This window comes from Cynocephalus volans, chromosome 1 (genome assembly GCF_027409185.1).
Source record: "Cynocephalus volans isolate mCynVol1 chromosome 1, mCynVol1.pri, whole genome shotgun sequence".
Lineage (NCBI taxonomy): Eukaryota > Metazoa > Chordata > Mammalia > Dermoptera > Cynocephalidae > Cynocephalus > Cynocephalus volans.
This window is the reverse complement of record NC_084460.1, coordinates 84,332,017-84,354,151: the sequence shown is the minus strand read 5'-3', so window position 1 is coordinate 84,354,151 and position 22,135 is coordinate 84,332,017. Positions and strand designations below refer to the sequence as shown.

Below are 22,135 nucleotides of genomic sequence, written 5' to 3'. Positions count from 1 at the left end.
AAATCATTCCTGAAATTTGTTTTCAGAATTTTTTTAACATTAAAACATAATTTCTTAAATGTTACAAATCCTTTTAAGTAGATAGGTTATAGATAATAAAGATACAGTCATGTGCCACAAATGACATTCTGGTCAACAACAGACGGTGGTCCCATAAGATTATAATAGAACTGAAAAATTTCTATTGCTTAGTGATGTAGTAGCCATCAACACGTCAGCACAACACATTACTCACACAGGAGCCGTAAGTTATATACCATACAGCCTAGGTGTGTAATAGGCTATACCATCTAGGTTTGATTAGGTACACTCTATGATGTTCACACAATATTTCCTAAAGACACATTTCTCAGAACTCATCCCCATCATTAAGCAATGCATGACTGTATGCAAATTCATATAAAATGTTCATTTACAATAGTGACTTTCAGCAGAACAAATGTTTTTGTGGTTGAATTTTTAATTTTGAAAGTTAATTAATGTTAGTTTTCAAACTTGTAGGTTGTGACCAGGATTTTTAAAACATGAAATACAAAATAGAACACACTGTAAACAATATGATCATTTTTTCACAAAACTTTTGTTTCAGGTATATTTATAAAGAACACAAGTATTGTACATTGGGTTGATCGTGTAAGATATATTTTTTAATCACTATGGACTGTGGTTAAAAAATGTTTGAAAGCCACTATAATATAAACTACCAATCACTGAAAACAATCACTTTATTTTTAGTACTTACAAAGTTTCTTTGTAATTCCTGCATACTGTTTCGCATATTTAACATCATTCGATCCATTGCCTGAAAAGGGCTGACATCTGTATGCTACAGGATATTAGGAAGTATGTTATTAACTACAAATACAACACAAAAAAAGCAAATCAATCTTTCCAAAACAGCTGAAAAAATTTTCCCCTTATTGATTTAGTGGGTTCTCATGCGGTAAGCAACCAGGCAAAGATAATTTAAGGACTATACGATGAAAGTGATTTGTTAAAACAAAAATTGAAGCACACACAAAATCCCAAACAGCTAACAAATAAATGATTAGGTAACTATATAGTACTATAAATACACAGGTGTATATATACACACATAAATACATGCATATGCATTTAATACGGAAACACACAGCATTCATCGGCTTTCTCAAAACATAATTTGGTTGATAATAAATACTGAGTGAAGTATCTTGGGCTGGAACAGATCAAGTATAGGATAGTCTTTAAATTTTTCCTTCTTCCATCTGAATATCCCACACCATGCAAATAAATAAAACTTGGGTATAAGATGCCTATGTCACTTCCACCAGAACCACGTGGTTGGTAGAAGCTGCCCTCGAGTATCTAGCCCTCTCATCATAGTAGAGTCTAGGTGATAAGAGTTCAACACACTCTACTAATAGGCTTTCATTTTGCTGCCTATTCAAGTATCAGTGGGCCATACCCTTGAAGCATGAGGTATGCTCCTTCAGAAAAATAGTTATGAATTCCTCCAGAACAGTGGTTTCTCAACCAAGAGTGATTTTTGACCCCAAGAGTACATTTGGCAATAACCATACTCATTTTGGGATGTCACAATTGAGGAATGTATGTGACTAGCAGCTAGCAGATACAGATCAAGGATGCTGCCAAACATCCTACAATGCATAGGACAGCCCCCCAGAACAAAGAATTATCTACCCTAAAAAGTCAGTACTGCATAGGTTGAGAACTCCTGTTTAGAAAAATCTATTGATTTTAGGTTTTATCACTGGAACACTCACAAGAAAATAAAAGTAAAGCACACATTCTAATGTTTTACCCAGTGCACTGTCTACTATTATAAAACAGGGAGTTGCTTGGTTCAAGAAAACTCCTCTGCTCATGCAGGACAAGTCTTCTTAATCTTGTAAGGCACTGTGATTCAGTGCTGGTATTTCAATCCTCTTGGAGATTCATTTGCTGTGTGCCTACCTTGGCCTCAATAAAGAGTTATCAAAGGTCTCACAAAAGTGGAGAGTTAGAATAGTGATTACTAGAGACCGGTGAGGGGAAGAAGAAAATGGAGAGAGGGTGGTCAGCAGATATAAAATTGTAGAGAGAGGATGAATGCGATATAGTGTACTATAGCAATATAGGGAGACTACAGTCAACAACAAAGAACAGTATATCTTTGAATAGATAATAGAGATGATGTTGAATGTTCCTGACACAAAGAGGTAACAAATGTTTGAGGTGATGAATATAGTAAGCACTCTGATATGATCATTGCACACAGTATGAATGTACCCAAATATCATATTGTACTCTATAAATATATACAATTATCATGGGCCAATTAAGAAAAATAAATTTAAAAGGGAAAAAATAGAAACAGAGAGTAGAAAAGTAGCTACCTGAGGCAGGGAAAGGGAAGAGGGAGGAGGAATGGGGAAAGGTTGGTAGACTGGTACAAAGTTACAAAATTACAAACTTACAGTTGGATAGGAAGAATAAGTTCTGGTGCTTTAGGATGACAATAACTAATATTATTTTGTATATTTCAAGAAAGCTAAAAGAGAGGGTATTGCATGTTATAACCACAAAGAAATGATAAATGTTTAGGTGATAGATATGCTAACTATTCTAACTGGATAACTCTACAATAAATACATGTATTGAAACAACAAAGTGTACCCCATAAAAATGTACAATGAAAAAAAAATTTAAAAAAAAGAATTATCAGAGGCTTTCTATTGGTTTTTTACTGCTAGTGACAATGGAAAATAGATGGGAAAACCTGCTTTTAATATGATAGGGAACAACAAAGGCATATTTAGGAGATACTGATATATCTTTGGGTATACAAAAGACTGAAGTAGAATTAATCTGCATTTCAGAGACTCAACACAATTCAGGAATATTAGGAATATTTTGTTTCAGCACTGGGTTGAGAATCAGGGCCTGTTATGAGAGAGAGAATTTATGAGAGATGGAGGGATTAGTCCCAAGAAGAAGCAGAGGAGGAGAAGGAAAAGATCAGATGTTTGGGTGTGTTCTGCCCTCTTCTAAATTCATTGTCAAATCAGGCACCAGAAGATTATCTGTATTTGTTGAGTATTGTGAATATCTGAAATTACCTTAAGGATAATGTCCACACTCCTTCCTATGGCCTAAGCAAGTCTCTAATTACCTCTTCTCATCCTCATCTATATCTACTGTCCAATTCCTATTCTAGGGCCAAGTGGTCCTAAACATCTTTGAGCTCTCTAGTCTCTAGGTCTTTGCATCTACGGCCATACCACCCTGAACGCGCCCGATCTCGTCTAGGTCTTTGCACATGCTGTTTCCTCTGTGTTGAACACTCTTCCTTTCCTCTCCCAGCTTTTCATGGCTAACTCCTACTAATGGTTAAAGTTCAGAAAATTTTCTCTCCCTCCACTCCCCATCCCACCTCAAAAGGTCTGGGGTAAGTACTCTTTTCTATTTGTGCTCTCACAGCATGATGAACTTCCTGATCATGTTACTGATAACTCTGGTTTTCCTTTCTTTTCCTTTTTTTTTTGTCATCTGTCTCACTGCAAACTCTGGTCAGGAAGGATAAATGCTATATGTAAAACTTCAGGGAGGCAAATGGTGTTGGAAACTAGTATCATAGATACAGTCCAAAACTCAAAGAAACAGGGGTGGTAGAAATGCCAGTTGCAGAGTAGCCACACGTTGAGTATGGGCAAGGAAAAGCAGCATGGACAAGTTGGTAACAAAGTCTTAGAGGAAAGCAGCCAATCTAAGCTTTTCCAAATGTTGTGCTTATTGATCTATGGTTTGGTGCTTTTTTACCTTTTGGAAATGCATTATAAGCATATGGAAGTCCCAACTTTGAAACACAACTATGTGGGACCCCTTTTGTAGATCAAGCAAGTATTCATCTATTAAAATATACTTTTATTTTTGAAGACTGATTTTACATATGTTTATGTGACCTACTTAAGAAAACACACGCTTAAATACTCTAAGACAAATTTAATACATGAAACAGAGGTTTTCAGTACAAATACTAAAAAGTCATTATGAAAGTTAGTGAGTCTACATGCCAATTCAGTCTGCTTGAGTTAATGGGAAAAAAAATGTCAGAAAATACTGCTAAAATGGTTTGTGTCTCATGATACGAACCATACCACCAAAACTGCCAAAAGGCACAAGAGAACTTGTTGCCTAGAAAAGTAATATTTAATTAATTTGGTTATGACGTTTATTGAAAAAGAAAATAATGCACTATATAACCACATAGCTAAGCACTATCAAAATAATAGAAACTTTTAATCAAAAATAACTCAACATATATTTTTTAAATTATCTGCTTATTATTCATTGTAGAGCCTGACAGGCAAATAAAGAGACCATGTATCACTTGAAAATATGACTACTCTAGTACTTATTAAAGGAAGTTAAAAGAAAAAGCATTTGCTATAGATTAAGATAAACATTTCTCAAGGGAAATGCAAATTTATATCAAAGTTAATTAAAACAAAAGGTACAACGAATAAGATTAAATCATCTTTCCTTTACTCAACTATTCCATATTTTTAAAAGATCAGCTACCTACATTAATAAAATTCCAAAAGATTAGTAGAGATATTGGGTAAAAATTTAATAACTTCTACTTCTATTTTTTATGGAATGAGAAATTAATATAGAACAGCAAGGATCATATACATAGATTTAAAAATATTTAGAGTCTTTGACAGGTAAAACAATGTTAAGTATAATTGATGAAATAATCAAAATTGATAGTTCACAAATTGTATTCCTCAACAGGTACAGATTAATAAAAACAAATTTTTAGATGTATAAAAATTTAAAACTTTCACTACTTGGAAGGTTCAAATGTTGAAAATAAAATTTGAATTTCTGAGTAAAAGGTATATATTAAATTTTATCATTCACTGATAATGTTTTGATATTATCATCTATAATTATGAATCATTATAGATAACTTTTTAGTATAATGTTTTATCATTAAAAATTTTATATTAAATGGTATCAGATGATACATACTTATAATATATATCTAGAACATTAGTCTTTTTACTGAAAGGAAGAACAGATTTTTAGATTGACTTTGGCACCATCACTCAGTCTAACTGTTATATCTTGAGTTATAATGTCCTTAGTTGAATTTACAGATTAAATTATCTAGTTTTAAACAAAACTAACCCTTACAAAATGGACAACTGGCTTAAAAATATCCCCATAAAGAAACTACGAATAAAAGAAAATGCTATTAATACAAACATAAGCATAGTTGATGCTTCTACTTTTAGTAAGAGTCTCTGTTTTCCCTCATAGTATAGCTGATAAACATGACAACTGTCCGGAAATTGGCCAAAAATAAAGAAAAAAATTATCAAGGTATCCATATGAAATACAGATTTTCACCTACTATGCTTAAAAACATAAGCATAATGGCTCACTGCTTAATCAAAACACTCATTTTAAAATATTACTTTACAAAAATACAGAAAAGCTATATAAATTTTTATTAAAAATTCAAATAGACTTGGACAGTTATCATGCTCAAAAAGCCTATTGTTTTCATGGTTCTACTCTTTTCAAACATAGCAGCACCAGCCTTTTCCATTTTCTGTAGTCAATTTATAATTTTTGTGCCCACATTCATATGTAGTTATAAAACACTGACAGAAAAGTTAGGTTGGGATAGAGGTCTTATGTTGTTGCTGCTTGTTTGTTTTTGTCTTCTTTTAATTAATTTAGTTTTGTTTTCTGTTAATTAATTTACTTTTCCTATTACATAAGTCCTTCATATTTAGACATAAGTTTGTCAAATAAATCACACCCTTGAGAAAAAAAGGAGAGCCATATCTCCCTGATATAAATGTACAGGGAAAAAATGAGTTTTGGCTAAAAAAAGAGGCTGAATAGTTCTTTGAAAACACACTGTAACAGGATGAAATTCCTGTATTTTAAAAATTACTACTGCCTTTCAACTGCCCTAGAACAATGCTCAGTGCTCTTATTTAGCAAAAAGTTTTCATAGTTTGAACAATTCAAAACAAATGTATTGGTATTAGCTTTCTAAGATAGTTGATGCAATGTAATAAAGAAAAATGTATACTACTTGATTTTAGGTATGAAAAGCAAGTAACTACTACTAAGGATTACTATTGAAAAGGCTACGAGACTCATTTCCGGGTTTTGGCACCAAATAAAACAAAACAAATAAAATAATAATAATAAAAAGAGCTATGAGACTTATGTTCAAGCTTTTATGAAATGGGTTAGTCTAAATCTGATATAGTAAAAACTACCATTTACTTTAATAGGTACATGAATATTGCAGTTTTTCCTTGGAAGATCTAAGAGATTACTAAATGGGAATAAGACGATAGGTTTGTATATAGGCGATCAATGATCTTTACTTACCATTCATTACAAAAAAGCTAAATGCTTTGGAATCCATTTGAATGCCTATCATCATGCTGTTCATTAATGTATCCACTAGCCACACGTGGCTACTTAAAATTAAATTTAAAATAATTAAAATTTTAAAAATTTAAAATTTAGTTCATCAGTAGCACTAGGTACATTTCAAGGGCTCAATAGACATATACAGCCAGTGGCTACCATACTGGACAGTGCATATTTAGAACATTTCCATTTTCCAGAAAGTTCTATTGGATAATGCTAGTCTACAGACTTCAGACTACAGTAACAAATGATTCATAATCTTAGACAAAAGCTAATCTATGCCATCATAAACTAGCTAATGTTAGTGTCCCCCCCAAATTTATATTTTGCAACATAATCCCTAATGCAATAGTATTAAGAGGTGGGACAGTTATGAGGTGATTAGGTCATGAGGGCGCAGCCCTCATGAATGGAATTAGTGTTTTATAAAAGAGGCCTGAAGGAGCTTGCTTGCCATTTCCACCATGTGAGGACACAACAAGAAGGTGCCATGTATGAAAGAGACAGCAAATCTGTCAGCACCTTGATCTTGGACTTCCCAGCTTCCAGAACTATAAGAAATAAATTTCTGTTGTTTATAAGCTACCCAGTCTAAGTTATTTTGTTATGGCAACCCGATTATGAGAAGGTAGCAGCTATTTTAGTTTTTCTCTCAGATGTTGTTCTTGGTCTTCCTTTATATTAAGAATTGCTTTCCTACTTGACTTTTCCTATTAATCATCACATTTATGCAACCATATTACTTCAGCTATGTGTTTTCTTCTTTTCTCCCAACACTTGATTTAAAGCTACGTTGGCAAGGCAAATATAATACAAAGCATGATAAAATGCAAATAGTTCTAAATTATTTACTTTACAAACTACAGTTTCATAGAAATTTATCTCTTTATTTGGTTATATATTTCTTATTCCAGTGCTTGTTAAATATTCAGTGTTTTAAGCACAAGTGCTGAAGGAGAAATACCGCATGTTCTCACTCATAACTGGGAGGGAGGGAGGGAGGAAGGAAGAAAGAACCACAACAATATGTCGAACTTTCAGAAGGAGAGAACAAACCTAAGGACACTAGGGGAGAGAGGGAGGAAGGAGGTTCGGGGAGGGAGGAAGGAGGTTTGGGGAGTGATAGGTTGGGTAAAGGGCATAAAGAAAAATTAAAATTTGTAATAATGAATACGCTAATAATAAAAAAATTTTTTTAAAAAGCACAAGTGTCCAGGAAAGAAATATTTACTTTTGCTTTCAGTGGATGACCAGAGAGTTATAGGTGATGTGTACAGACATTTTTAATAAAACATTTTCAGCTGAATTATAAACAGGTCTCTCATTTCTATGCTTACAAGGGAATAAAATTACAACTTCTTGCTTCTTCCATAAAAACTGTGAAGAGCTCATTTATGTGCATAAATATAAAGAGCTATATATCATCATACTCTTTCCTTGCTATGGTTATAGTAGATATACAAAATATTATAATGCTCCCATGAAAGACAAAATTTCAGAATATCATAATTGATTTTTCTGCCCTTTTGACAATTTTTCCTGATATTAATTTTAAACTTTTATGCAAACTGATTAGCACTAAAAGTAAAAAAAATATATATAATGATCCACTGTTCTCTAATTAAAAGAAAACTAATTGGAATGTGCATATGCTGCTTAGGAATAACATGTGAAAACCAATGTGAAGATTACTTTCATTTTAAGTGGGAAATGAATTTTATTCATCAAACTTCTTAGCAATGTTTACTGAGTTCCCAATATCTACATTTTAATTGTGGAGATTCATCTTTATAGAAATCCCTGTGGATTTGTTACTCTAGAACTGCCATTTCTGAGGCTGAAAAAGAAACAAATAAAAAGAGGTAAAAAAGAAAATGGTTGAGATGTATAAATATCCTGAGTTTTTTTTTTCCTTTCTTTTTTTTAAGTATGTAACCTTCCAGCTTTGCTCTCAGACAGACTTATGAAAATATACTGCAGATGTGCAAGGTTCTTGAAATACAGTTAAAGATTAATGTAAGCTTTGAAGGTCCAAGGTAGCCATGCAGATTAGTGTTTCCTGGTCCTATGAAGACAAAGTATTATACTATTGATTTCACTACTATTTGAAAAAGTATTAAAAATAGTGTATGAGACAGGAAGGATATTTCCTTATCTGTTCTGGTCATTCTATATATATATAAAATATACATATGAGTGTGTATATATATATATATATATATATAAATATATAAAATATACATGAATATATAGTCATATATATAAAAATACATATGAAAAATTCTCTATAAATATATGAATATATATAGTCATATATATAAAATATATATATGAAAAATATATTTAAAAATATATATGAAAAATATGGTTTAAGTTTGGCTTATAATGGTCCTAAGAATTTTGGTAGCACAGTGGAATTCTGTACAGCTAACACTTCATCGTCCAATTTCCAACAAGTCCCCCCTTTTATATAATAGTTATTTCTATAACACAAGTATTAGTCACATCCTATCATCATAGACATATACTTCTGTAATATTTTTCTTCAAGTTCTTACAGGAGGTTCTACTAATTGTCTTTAAAATAAAGAACTTACAGTCAAGGAATTTTCACCATTATCATGTCTTGTATGATTATGAGGTCTCCTTCGACCATCAGAGATACTGAGCAAGTCTCCTCCAAAAGGTTCAGAAAAACTTCTCATCATCTGTCTCACACTTTCTTGGTGTGCAAGAAAAGAATCACTGTTGAAAATACAAATAATCAAGTAAGATTAAATATTGGCATTTAAATAATAAGTAGGTAGCTAAATATGATAATTATTTTGGGCTAGTATGCTTGTTAAAGAGACAAAAGAAAATTTAGGTGAACAGAATTATCTCATAAATGCCCATTACTTATAAATACACTTTTATGAAAATCTATTCTATATGTTATCCACTATAAATTATGTATAATAATAAAAATACTCCTTTATTTATCCTGTACTGTATAAAAATGGTAAACACAAAGTAACACATCTCAGGTAGCTTAAGCTAAGGGAAATGGCAAAATGAATCTGAAAAATATTCCTGCCAGGTAGAGGCCACTTTGACCAGTCAAATAAATTCTAGTGAGAACTAATAAAGAAATCTGGCTTACTTATTTTTTAACTCATTTATAAAATATGAGCATTGAGAACTATGGGTATGTTATGAACACTGTAAAGATATAACACATTTTAATAGACAAAGACAAAGCTACAGATAACCTCTACGAGGCTAACATGTTTCTAGGAACTCTAAATACTAGAAATCACAACACAGCAAAAGTATCTGCTAAATCCTAACATAGTGCTTCTCAAAGTTTTTGGAGATTACCAACCAACTAGTGAGCTGGTTAGCAGTGTGGATTCCTGTGCACCACCACCGCCCCCACCCTCAACATCCCAATCAAATTTACCAGTTCTGGTTGTGATTGGTGGACATAAATCTCTGGTGATTTTAACTCAAGTAGGTGCTCACCAACCTTTGAGGAACACTGCCCCTTCTGTGTTTGTGGTACTTGAATTAATTAAAACCAAAACCTCTCTCTTCCCGAGCCTGTTTCCACAGTTGTAAAATAAGGATAATATTGCATATCCCTGTTGTCAAGCACAAAGCACAGTATCTGACCCATATAATATGTTGAATAAATATTAATTTCCCTTACCTTCTTGTCCTAACTCATGCATGGATGCCACTCCCTATTATTCTATCATTAAATACCTCTCATAGAAAAAAAAGAGAACTGTATTTGATTAAAAAAAACACATATAGCAATGATCATGTTTTAGGTTCCATTCTATGTGCTCTATAAGTGTCAATGCCCTTAATCTGATGTTAACCCTTTCATAGCAAGTTCTATTCAAGAATCTAAAATTTTTAACATCTTATCACAATGGTTTTCCTAACTTTGTTTCAGCTGGAAAGTCACTGATCCACTAGTCAATTCCTTATTTCCCCAAAAGCGTGACCTCCTTTCAGACTTCTCTACCTTGGTTATATATCCCTTGGGTCACCCTTCCCCCTTCTAATCCAATTCCAATCCTCTGATCTCTTTATGAGGAAGCTCAAAATTTGTCTTCCAACAGTAATCCCAGGCAGAAAGAGCTTTTCCTCTGAATTCTGTAGTATTTGTATACATAAGCCTATTCCAAGGGAGCTCAGATTATTCATATATTACCTTGGAGGTTAAAAACAAAACACAATTGCTCCAAGTGTAATTATTTTAAGATTAGCAAACTGCTTAACTGGATTTGTGTTTGCGTGTGTGGAAAAGTTCTTTGTTTTGATCAAGCTTTATTTAGGTATAATTTAAACACAATGAAATTTACCCACTTTAATTGAACAGTTTGATGAATTCTGAAAAATGTATACAGTCATAACTACCACAATTAAGATACAGAATACTTCCATCATCCCCAAAAGTTCCCTCTTGCCCCTTTGCAGATAATTAGCTCCTCCTAATCCTAGTTACCACTAATAGGCTGTCGCTATGGTTTTGCCTTTTCCAGAATTTCATACAATGAAATTATATAGTATGTCATCTTTTGTCTCTAGCTTCTTTCACTTAGCATAATGCTTCTGTGATTCGTGCATGTTTTTTCATTTATCAGTAGTTCATTCTGTTTTATTGCTAAGTCTATTGTATGTATATATCACAATATAATTACAAAACTGTTTCTAGTTTTTGGCTATTATAAATAAAGATGCTATGAACATTCATGTACTAGTCTTTGTGTATACACAGTTTCATTTCTCTTGAGTAAACACCTTGGAGTAGGACTGCTGGGTTGTATGTTAAGAGTATGTTAACTTTGTAAAACCTGTGAACCAAAAGTTCCAATTGTACTACATTCTTGGTGAAACTTTGTATTGTCAACCTTTTTAATTTTAGCCATCCCAGTCTTGGTATAATAATACCTCATTGTGGTTTTACTTTGTATTATTTGTTATTCATATATCTTCTTTGATAAAGTGTTCAAATATTTTCCCTATTTTTAAAAACCAGGTTGCCTTTTTTTTTTTTGAGTTATAAGAATTCTTTATACACATTCTGGATACAAGGTTTTTATCAGATAATATATGTTTTGTATTTTTTTCCCAGCCTTAGACTTGCCTTTTCATTTTCTTAACATCAACTTATTCAGCCACTGTATTAGTCCATTTTGTTTTGCTGTAACAGAATACCTAAGACTGGGTAATTTATAAAGAACAGGGGTTTATTTGGCTTACAGTTCTGGGACAACTGCATCTGGTGCGGGCCTCAGGCTGCTTCTACTCACAGCAGAAAACGGCAGGCAGTAGGCAGGTACGAGCAGATCACATGGCGAGAGGAAGTGAGAGAGAGGGGAGGTACCAGGTTCTTTTAAACAACCAGCTCTCACAGGAACTAATAGAGTGAGATCTCACGCAGGTCCCCCTTCCCCAGGGAGGGCATTAATCCATTCATGAGGGATCTGCCCCCATGACTCAAACAGCTCTGAACACTGTCACATTGGGGATCAGATTTCCACACGAGTTTTGGCAGAGACAACACATCCAACCTCTATCAGCCACAAAGCCATGAATCTTGTTCAGTCTTCAACTTTCACCAGACTATGACCTTGCAAAGCAGTTTTATTTCTGACTTAATTTTCTGTCTTTCATCTTTTTAAAAACTAATTCTAATATTTTATATATCTCTAAAAACTGCCTTAGATTATTTTTAGATGAGGAATAAATAGAATTTTAAAAAGCAAAAGGAAGAATTGGAATAGTAAGTTAGAAGTGGACAATCTGTTAGAAGTGGAAAGTTAATCTGTTAGAAGTGGAAAGTTAAAAGACTTCCATTTTTGTTTCATATCATCTAATATGGAAGATTTATTTGTGGCATATTGCAAAATGTCTGATACTAATGAACAATTTCAGTTAGAAATATTATAAACGTGATTATATATTCTCTGGTAAATTAATAAACTCACTAATTTATACTTGTGGTAGACAGCTACTAAGATGGCCCCCAATGATCCCACTCCCTGGTATTCATGCCATTATGTAATCTCATCCCCTTGAACATGGGCTGGATTTCCTGACTTGTTTGTAATAAATAGAATACAACAGAAGTGATGGAATGTCACTTCCAAAATTACATTTTAAAAAGACCATGACTTCTGTCTTAGGTGTTCTGTCACACATATGGCAGGAGAAGCTACTGAAATGGTGTGAGGCAACCCTGTGGGTAGGTCCATGTCAATTAGCCTTAAAAGCGGATTTCTGAGACCAGCCAACAGTCATATGAATTAACTTCAAAGTGGATTCCTCACCAATCAAGACTTGAGATGTCCATAGCCTCGACCTATGATTTTTTGTTTGTTTTTTGGTGGCTGGCCAGTATGGGGAACTGAACCCCTCACCTTGGCATTACAATGCCATGCTCTAACCAGCTGAGCTAACTGACCAGACTCAGCCAACAACTTTGATTGCAACCTCTTGAGAGGCCCTTAGAACTATCCAGCTAATCTACTTCCGGTTTCTAATTAACAGAAATTATGACATAATGTTTGTTGTTTTAAGCTAAGTGACAACAGCCACGGGTAACTAATACATTACATCCCAAGCATAGCACATTTAAAACTGCCCTCATCCTAAGTCATCATTTTTATTGGCTTCAACTAAAGACAGAGGAAAATTAATGCAAATCTATAGCAGGTCTGTTTTTGCATTATAAGAAAAAGTTTTATAGATTTTCACCAATTTTGAGACTATGTTTGGGATGGTCTGAATTAAAACATAAGCAGCTACTGCATAAGCAAACCTCAGTTGACATACAGGTGGTCTTACTGTAGAGCAGCTGAAACTGAGGCACAAGAAGCCTATAGAACTGTTGATAAGAAGATCTAAGTCCCATGTATTAAAACTCTTGGGCCAGAGAAAACCAATTCTAGCTTAAATATGAGGTTCCTCCACCCCCAAAATCAAGTCACCAAGGAGTTCAGAAATGCAGATATTGATTGCAATGGAGATGCTTCTCTATGTAGCAAGCATCAAGGTGAGTACAGCCTTTATTTAGGAATCATTTGTGATTTTCCTAAGAAATGGTGGGGAGACCATGTGATACACATAGTTTGGTAATATGCATGAATAAAGATACAGTTCCTGGTCTAGAGGAATTTATATTCTAACAGAGAAGTAAGATTTTTATATATTTTTAAATTAGGATTATAAAATTAGGAAATCGTACTAGTTTCTTATCACTACTAGAAAAAAGTACCACCAACTTATGACTTAAAATAACACAAATTTATTGTCTTACAGTGGAGGTCAGAAGTACAAAATGGATCTCAGAGAGCTAAAAAATCAAGGTGTTGGCAGGGCTATATTCCTTCTGGATGCTGTAGTGGGGAATGTTTCCTCACTTTTTCTAGCTACTAAAGTCTTATGGCCTGTGCTCCCGGCTTGCGGCCACCTTCCTCCATCTTCAAAACCAGCAGCATAGCACCTTCACATCTCTCTGACTCTTCTGCCTCCTTCCTTGTGATTAAATTGAACCCTCCTGGATAATCCAGGTTAATCTTATTTTAAGGTCAGCTAATTAACAAACTTAATTCCATCTGTAAACACAATTCCCCCTTGCCATATAAGATAACATATTCACAGGTTCCAGGGATTAGCACATGGACATCTTTAGGGGAACCATTATTCTGCCTACCACAGATATGTTTCTAAAATAACTTTATTTAAGAAGTTTTGAGAAAACCTACCCAACTGTTCCTGCCCTGTATGCATAAAATAGTCCCAGAAGATTGAAAGGTTGTAAAATATAGCTTGTGATTCCCCTGGCACTAGCGTGATGAATGGGATGTCTATTAATGATGATTATGATAGTAATAGATTAACAAACACAAGTCTGGATTAGAATGAACCAAAAAGGATCCTGAAAGCATTGGTTCCTGAAGAAGTACAGTATCCAGCCCAATGGCAGCATTCTCTCTGCATTCATGGCCTGATTTGTAACTATTATTTTCTGTTACAATTCAAGGGGACCTTTGAGTTCCTTCCTGAGACTATTAAATGACTACAAAATTAAAAAAAAAAAAGTTAGGGTTGGCCAGTTCGCTCAGTTGGTTAGAGCTGGTGCTAATAACACCTGGGTTCAAGGTCTGTACCGGCCAGCCAAAAAAAAAAAAAAAGTGAATAGCTATTTAATGCCCTGTTATGAACTTCCTGCTTAAACTTGCTACAGTAAATTTTGTTTTCTACAACTAAACCAAAGTAAGTGGGAAGGTATACTCCTGTTTTGTCAGCTTTAATCCTATTCTGGCACTTCTGTATAGTATTGACTACTCCAATTATTTTACCATTTTTCTTTCAAATATTCTTTGCTATTTTTTCCCCCACTTTTTCCCCTTTCTCTCAGAGTTTTTAGGGAAGGCATATATTACCATTATTGGGAATCAATGGGGGTCATTTTCTTCAATTCATGTTAATAATAATTAAAATCTTGCTATTCGTGTTAGCTTTCTTCATAAAGCAAAAACTATTGGAAATATAATAACATAAAGAAAATATTATTTAATATCTTCTCTGCTAGACTGAAAGCTTCTTGAGGAAAGGGAACACATCTCTTATTTACTCCACTGTCCAAAATTATGGGGCCCATAGATGTTTCTTGACTGATTGACGGATTAACCAAAAAAAGGATAGGGAAAGAACACTTTAAAAGAACTTAAATGGAATATTATGCCACCTTTAAAAGTGAAAGGCAAATTATTTATGTATTGAATACGGAAGGATTAGCAAGATAAATACTATACTTCCATCTGAATAAAAAAATTCAATACATATGCTTATATCTTAGAATATATCCCTCAGACACTGTGATGGTTAATTTTGTGTGTCAAATTGACTGGGTCGTGAGGTGCCCAGGTATTAGGCTAAACATTATCTCTGGGTATGCTTGTGAGGGTGTTTCCAGATTAAATTAGCATGGGAATTGGTGGACTCAGTACAGTAGATTGCCCTCCCCAACGTTGGTGGGCACCATCCAACTCACTGAGGATCTGAAAAGAACAAAGGGCAGATGAAGGGAGAATTCACCCCTTCTTCTGCCTTACTGCAGTGCTGGGACATCAGTCTTCTGCCTTCTGACTGGGATTTACACCATTGGTTCCTCTGGTTTTCAGGCCTTTGAAAACTCAGAGTGAATTACAGCACGAGCTTTCCTGTGTTTCCAGCTTATAGATGGCAGACTGTGGGACTTCTCAGCCTCCATAATTGTGTAAGCCAATTCCTGATGATCTCTTTATATAAATATATATATTACTACACATACGTGTGCACACACACATATAGAGAGATATACATATATATCTCCTATTGGTTCTGTTTCTTTTGGAGAACCTGACTAATACAGAGACTATGCTACAAACTGGTTACAGTGGTTATATTCTGGAAGGGTAGAGGGGCCAGAGGTAGGAAGGAGCCTTTTTTTTCCTTTTTCTTTTTTCCATTCTAACCAATTTTAAGAATATAGTTCAATAATGCTAAGTATATTCACACTGTTCAAATGAGGGAGTCTTTTAACCATCTACTTTTCTGTACCTTTAAAATTTTTACCACAAGCATGTAAATTTGAAAAATGCACTTTTGAAGATGTAAAGCATCTTGATACTTTATATTACATAATAAGGCATCAATTGCCAGATGTTGGATATTACTAATTTTTTAAAAGACTTTTTCATTTTATAATGTCTCATTACTCATATAAACATGGAAAATTGAAATAAGAGAAGTTCTGTGATTCTAAATCAAATGCAAAATTACAGTTAAGGCTGTATGAATCTGTTTTCCTTTCATAATAGTAATAAAACTTATCTCTTGGCAATTCCCACTAAAATACTGTTCTGACAGTCATGGTTAAGATACTAGTAAGTTTTGTTTCAATAAATTAATACTTTTCAGCTGTTATTAATTAGGCATCCATTTAAAAAATATGCTAAGGCAGAAACGATACTCCAAAAACACTGTGTAGTTGAGGCCTTATTGTCTTAATTAAACTCGAACATAATTTGAATCTTCTGAAAATTGAATGTAGAAATTTGTTACACAAAATGTTTCAAACGATTAAGTTGATTCTACCACAAATGGTTTAAAGGCAGACTGTTTTTTTAACCTATCTAAAGGATTTTTTTTTTCTTTTTTGGGGGTGTGTGAGAAACTACTGTGGTTAAGTAAATTAGACTACTCCTTTGCAGTTCAGAAATGTAACATCTCAGCAGTGAAACTTTACCAAAAATAACTAGGTCTCAATAGTTCCAGCAATAAAAATCTAGTCTGGTACTCAGAAGAACTGGTATTAACATTTCAAACTATTACAATAAAAAATAGAAAAGATGAATATTCTCTAAATACATCTAATAGGGAGGCTGTATATGAGAGTGTTTCTGGACTGTTTTGTTCTATAGAATTGTTTATTCTTGTGCAATCAATTGTTTTAAAGGAAACTGTTAAGTAGGAAAAAATATAGTTATAAATGACTTAAATAGCAGGTCCTATGCATACCTAACCAACATGATAAATTTCCACCATTAGGACCGGTGCTGGTCTAAATGATTGATAACTACTTTACAAAGCAGATGTTTGACTAATAATCTACATTTAAAAAAATTATGACAGTATTCTTCTTCATTTACTCTCTTGTCATAACTTTCCTTTCCTCTACATACTGATCCACTTGGGGACACTGCTCTGATTACTTTCCCCTCCTTCCCGTTCACTGACAAACCTTATGCAAAGTCATAAAAGGAGAGTGTTCCTTATTGTGGGCAGGTGGAGGATGTGCTTAGTGCAATAGAATGAAAAATTTCAACAGCAGAACAGAAATTACACTATTTTCAACCAAATTAGTAATTGAGTCTTTCAGAATGAAGAGAGTCTCTTTAAGTTAAATGTTTGGGTATTAACAGGATAATTGCTGTAGTTCTAAAATTCATTTATGAAATACAGTAAAATAAAGACACAAGAGCATTAGGTTTATTGAGATATTACATTTTTCATCCTTTCCAACTCAAAATGAAGTATAACATACTAAGGAACAGACAGATAAAGATATACAAGGGTACTTCAAAAGATGACAAGGATCTTTCTATGAACTTTTGAAGTACCCTTGTATATACAATGCATAAAAGAATCATAAGCAAGGTTATTTTTCCATTAATTCTTGTGGGATTTTAGTTTCTTTGGGTGGTTTCCCTAGAGTTTACAATATACGTTTACAACTAATCTAAGTACGTTTTCAAATAACATTATACTGCTTTACAGGTAGTAAGTACAAGTACCTTATCATAACGAAATTCTCCAAATTCCTGCCTCCTATCCCTTGTATCATTACTGTCATTCATATCTCTTGTACACAAGCATATATATATATACCATACATAATCAAATACATTGTTATTATTTTGAAAAACCTGTTAGCTTAATTAAGAATAAGAAAAATAAAAGTTTTTATTTTATCTTCACTTATCCTCTGATGTTCTTTGTATAGATCAGAGTTTCTGACCTGCATCATTTTCCTTTTCTCTGAGAAACTTCTTTTAGCATTTCTTGCAAGACAGGTCTACTGGCAAACAATTCAATTTTTTTTCGAGAAAGTCTTTATTTCTCCTTCACTTTTGAAAGATAATTTCACAGGGTACAGAATTCTTGGTATTTTTTTCTATCAACACCTTAAATATTTCACTCTATACTCTTCTTGCTTGCATGGCCTCTTTCAAGATTTTTTTCTTTATCTCTGATTTTCTAAAGTTCGAATGTGACATGCCTAGGTTTAATTTTCTGGCATTTATCCTGCTTAGCATTCTTTTGAGCTTCCTGGAGCTGTGGTTTAGTGTCTGACATTAATTTGGGGAAACCCTCAGTCATTATTGCTTCAAATACAGCCTGACTATACCTACTCCTAAAATCCAAAATCCAAAACTTTTTGAGTATCAACATGATGCTTGAAGGAAATGCTCACGGGAGCATTTGGAATTTTGAAATATATATGCAAATATGCCAAAGTCTGAAAAAATCCAAAATCCAAAACACTTCTGGACCCAAGCATTTCAGATAATGCTGAATTGTTTCTGTTCCTTTCTCCTTTTCTTCATCTTCTGTTATTTCCATTATATCTATATTACACCTTTGGTAATTGCCCCACAGTTCTTAGTATTCTGTTTTTGGTTTTATTTTTTGTGGTTTTTTGTCTTTTTTCTCTTTGCTTTTCAGTTTTGGAATTTTCTATTGTCATATCCTGAAGCTTGGAAATTCTTTCCTCAGCAGTAGACAGCCTACTAATCAGCCCGTCAAAGGCATTCTTCATTTCTGTTAGTTTGATCTCTAGCATTTATTTTTCTCTTAGAATTTCCATCTCTTTGCTTACATCTGTCCTTGAATGTTGTCTGCTTTTTCCATTAAAGTCCTTTGCATATTAGACATGTAAGAACCCACTACAGGAAATAGTCATAGATAATTTGCCTTAGAAGAACCATTTTGTTGAATACAGCTTTAATCAGAATGCTAGCTATGATGAAGTCTTTTTGTAATCTTGGCTTAGAACATAGCAAGAGAAAACACTGCAAACCTAGTGCTTGGGAAAAGCAAGATAGTAAGATCTAATCAGTAACGTGTGGAACAAACCATTCTTCCTTTGGAGTCACAGCTGTCTGGGAACAAGAAGGCATCCAGCTTGTGGGGAGCTAGATAGTGCCCATGTCCCAAGAACAAGTTGAAGAGTTACAAGACTGACCATAACAAAAGCCTGGAGTCTGCAAGATTGCATGTAGCAGCCTCCTGATGGGAATAACCTCCCCCTTCTGTTTCCTACACTCTTCCCTTTAAAAACCCTTGCTGAGGCTCCTGAACCTTTGAGACAGTTTTTAGCCTGTCTCCCAGGTCTGATAATAGAAGTTTCCATACCTTGCATCAACCTCAGACTCTTCAGTCCTTTATTTCTGGTGAAGAAAGTGGCTGTACTTGGGTGCTGGTAACAATCACAGTTTTATAAAATTCTTGGCCGGATAATTCCAACATTCTTGTTATATATGACTTTGGTTAAGATGCTTATTCAATTTCTTCAAACTAACTTTTTGCCTTTTAGCATGCCTGGTAATTTTTGTTAAAAGTCATACATGATATACTGTGTAAAAGGAATTCTGATAGATAGGCCTTTAGTAATGTAGTGATAAGGTGTAGGAAGAGGGAAGGTATTTTATAGTCTTAAGATTTGGTCAATCTTTTAATGAACCAATGTCCCTGGACTGTTAGCTTTCACCAATGCATCTTAGTCCTCCCTGAGAAAGAGAGGATGGCTGATGAAACTGGAGTTGGGTATTTCCCTTCCCTCAGGTACCTTAGGCTATGATAAAACCCCAGCAAGTTAGGCATTGGTAAAAAAAGTTTCTTCTAACCACAGGCCTTGTTAAGAAAAACAGAATTCTCTGGTATATTTCAAAATGATTACTTTCCCCTTCCCTCTACTGGAAGCATTCTCTGATACTCATTGTGAGGATCTGGTAGAGCTCCTGTAGGTAAAACTTACAAAAGTGTTGGGGCTCCCCCATGACTGGGTCCCCCTGGAGTTTTTAACTCTTACGCTTGTCCACATTGAGCCTCCTGCAACTTGTCAGTTACAGTCAGGTTTTTCTACCCTGGCACTGATTCCTGAGGAGGTTTCTGTTCATGGGTTTCTGCTCTGGTAAATTGTGATTCGCTGTATCTGCCTTTCTGTGATTCTCAGTATCTTCCTGTTTCTAATTGTTGGGGCAGCAGTTTGCCCTGTGACCTCACTTCTCTGATGGCTATAAAAAGAGTTGATTTTTCAGTTTGTTCAGTTTTTAACTTGTTGTTAGGATGGAGCGTTGACCTCTAAGCTCCCTACATGTAGGGTCCTCTTCGTATGATTTTTAATTTTCACTTTTGTCTTAATAGAAGTGAGTGGCATGGAAAATTTAAAAGACTACTATCCTTAGATTTTCCACCTGTTGAAAGTTTGAGACACTATTGCAGCAGAATTATACGCAACTAGCACTATAAGGAAGTTGTAACAATTTACAAATTAAATACATCAATAGCACACAATGAGCAGCCCATGTTTTAACACACTAGCGGGCAGAAAGTTGTTTTATCATTTCCCAAATCAAGATCTAAAAATCAAGTTATTTTAAAGTTAAGGAATCACAAGTTGGTGTATGTTTCTCCCTACTTTTTATTTGAAGGAACAGAGTTTCAACTAGTTCCAAGACTCATAAATGTATTTTCTAAGAAACCATTTCTTTCTAATTCTTATCTCAAAACCCAGATTATTCCAAGGTATTTGTTATACATTTGTAATATGTTTAAATGTTTCATAATAAAAATAAAGAAATAAAACTACACAGGGTTAAAGAATTTTATATCATCTGATATTTTAAAATGGGTAATTCAAAAGGAGGTCCTTTTGCTTAGTGCTCCATACTCACTGGACATTTAGAACTTAAAGGGTGGTTACTAGTATGGAAATTAAAATGTTGGTTCTTGTTATTATGCAGTTACTTAGGAAAACCAGTCAACTTTTCCTTTATGTATATGACGAGGTTTGATGGCAATGAAGAAAAATACTTCAGGGAATATAAGAATTTGTTCTGTGTGTAAGAGCATTAAATAGCTATTACTTTCATATAGAAACATTAAACTTAGTGGGATTTATTTTTCTCATTGTACTATAATTGGGCTAAAAATTCATCAGGTAAATGTGGCTCACTTAAAATGTTCCTCAGGTTTTTCTTTATTTAAGTAGGGGTAAGTATATTGATATGTACAGCATATCTTATTTTTTGAGTGACATGAACAAAAAGCTGCCTATTAGAAAAAGTGTTAAGACAAAAGTGGGCCTACAGTCTGGCTTTTGCACCTGTCTAAACCAGAAGAAATCTGGCTGGATCTTCTATTGAGTTCAATTCGTGTCTACCCAGAACAGCAGTTGCTTGGAGATAAAACTAAGATTTTTCTTGTTCAAGCTTGAACGTGCTTTTTTCAAAGCCAAAAACACTCTTGTGGTAGCAAAGAGCTGTTTTAACATTCTAAAAAATGAATCTAATGTTTCTTTTCTCAAATGAGAAATTAATATTTTTATATTTTTTACCAATACTCCCCCCCCTTTTTTTTTTTACTTATATTGTCCTCTTTTGAAAATAAATGTTTAATTTTTCTAAGAAAGCAAATTGGAAATATCATGAGGCTTTAAAAAGTTCAGACCCTACAAACTAGTCATTTCATGTACATAAGGTAATAATTTGAAGTGTTTAAAGATTTATGTAAAAATATTCTTTGTACATCCACAGAATGCAAAATGTTACAGACTCTAAAGTCATGCTTGAAGAATATCTAAAGATTAGGAAAATGCTCATGGTACATGTTGAGGAAAAACACAATATTTAATCATAAAGTTTTGTTCCAATTTTGGAAAAAAAATTTCATAAATGGAAAACAGAAACAAAAGACACTACAATAATGGACTGCATTTTCCTTTACCAAACTTTCTACAGTTTTCAGATTTTCTGTGAGAATGCATTTTTGTCAGTAAAAATTTACTATATTCACTATTATGATGACCATACTACCTCTTTCAAGATTGCTGACACAAACCACAACCAAACGGAATAAAA

At 33.8% G+C, this 22,135-nt stretch overlaps 1 protein-coding gene across 4 annotated transcripts in view; it reads right to left on the bottom strand.

Moving 5' to 3' along the window:
• Window positions 1–22,135, bottom strand: part of MLF1 (myeloid leukemia factor 1) — a 33,200-nt gene that overhangs the window by 6,366 nt on the left and 4,699 nt on the right. For 2 of the 4 annotated variants that reach the window (XM_063098340.1, XM_063098325.1), the window contains exons 2-4: window positions 11,706–11,747; window positions 9,047–9,194; window positions 743–826 (exon numbers count right to left, since the gene is read on the bottom strand). In XM_063098340.1, the coding sequence (XP_062954410.1) occupies window positions 743–826; window positions 9,047–9,194; window positions 11,706–11,747 (274 nt within the window). Of the gene's footprint in view, window positions 1–742; window positions 827–4,134; window positions 4,177–9,046; window positions 9,195–11,705; window positions 11,748–22,135 lie in introns of all 4 variants that reach the window. The other 2 variants (XM_063098334.1, XM_063098330.1) reach the window with 2 other exon arrangements.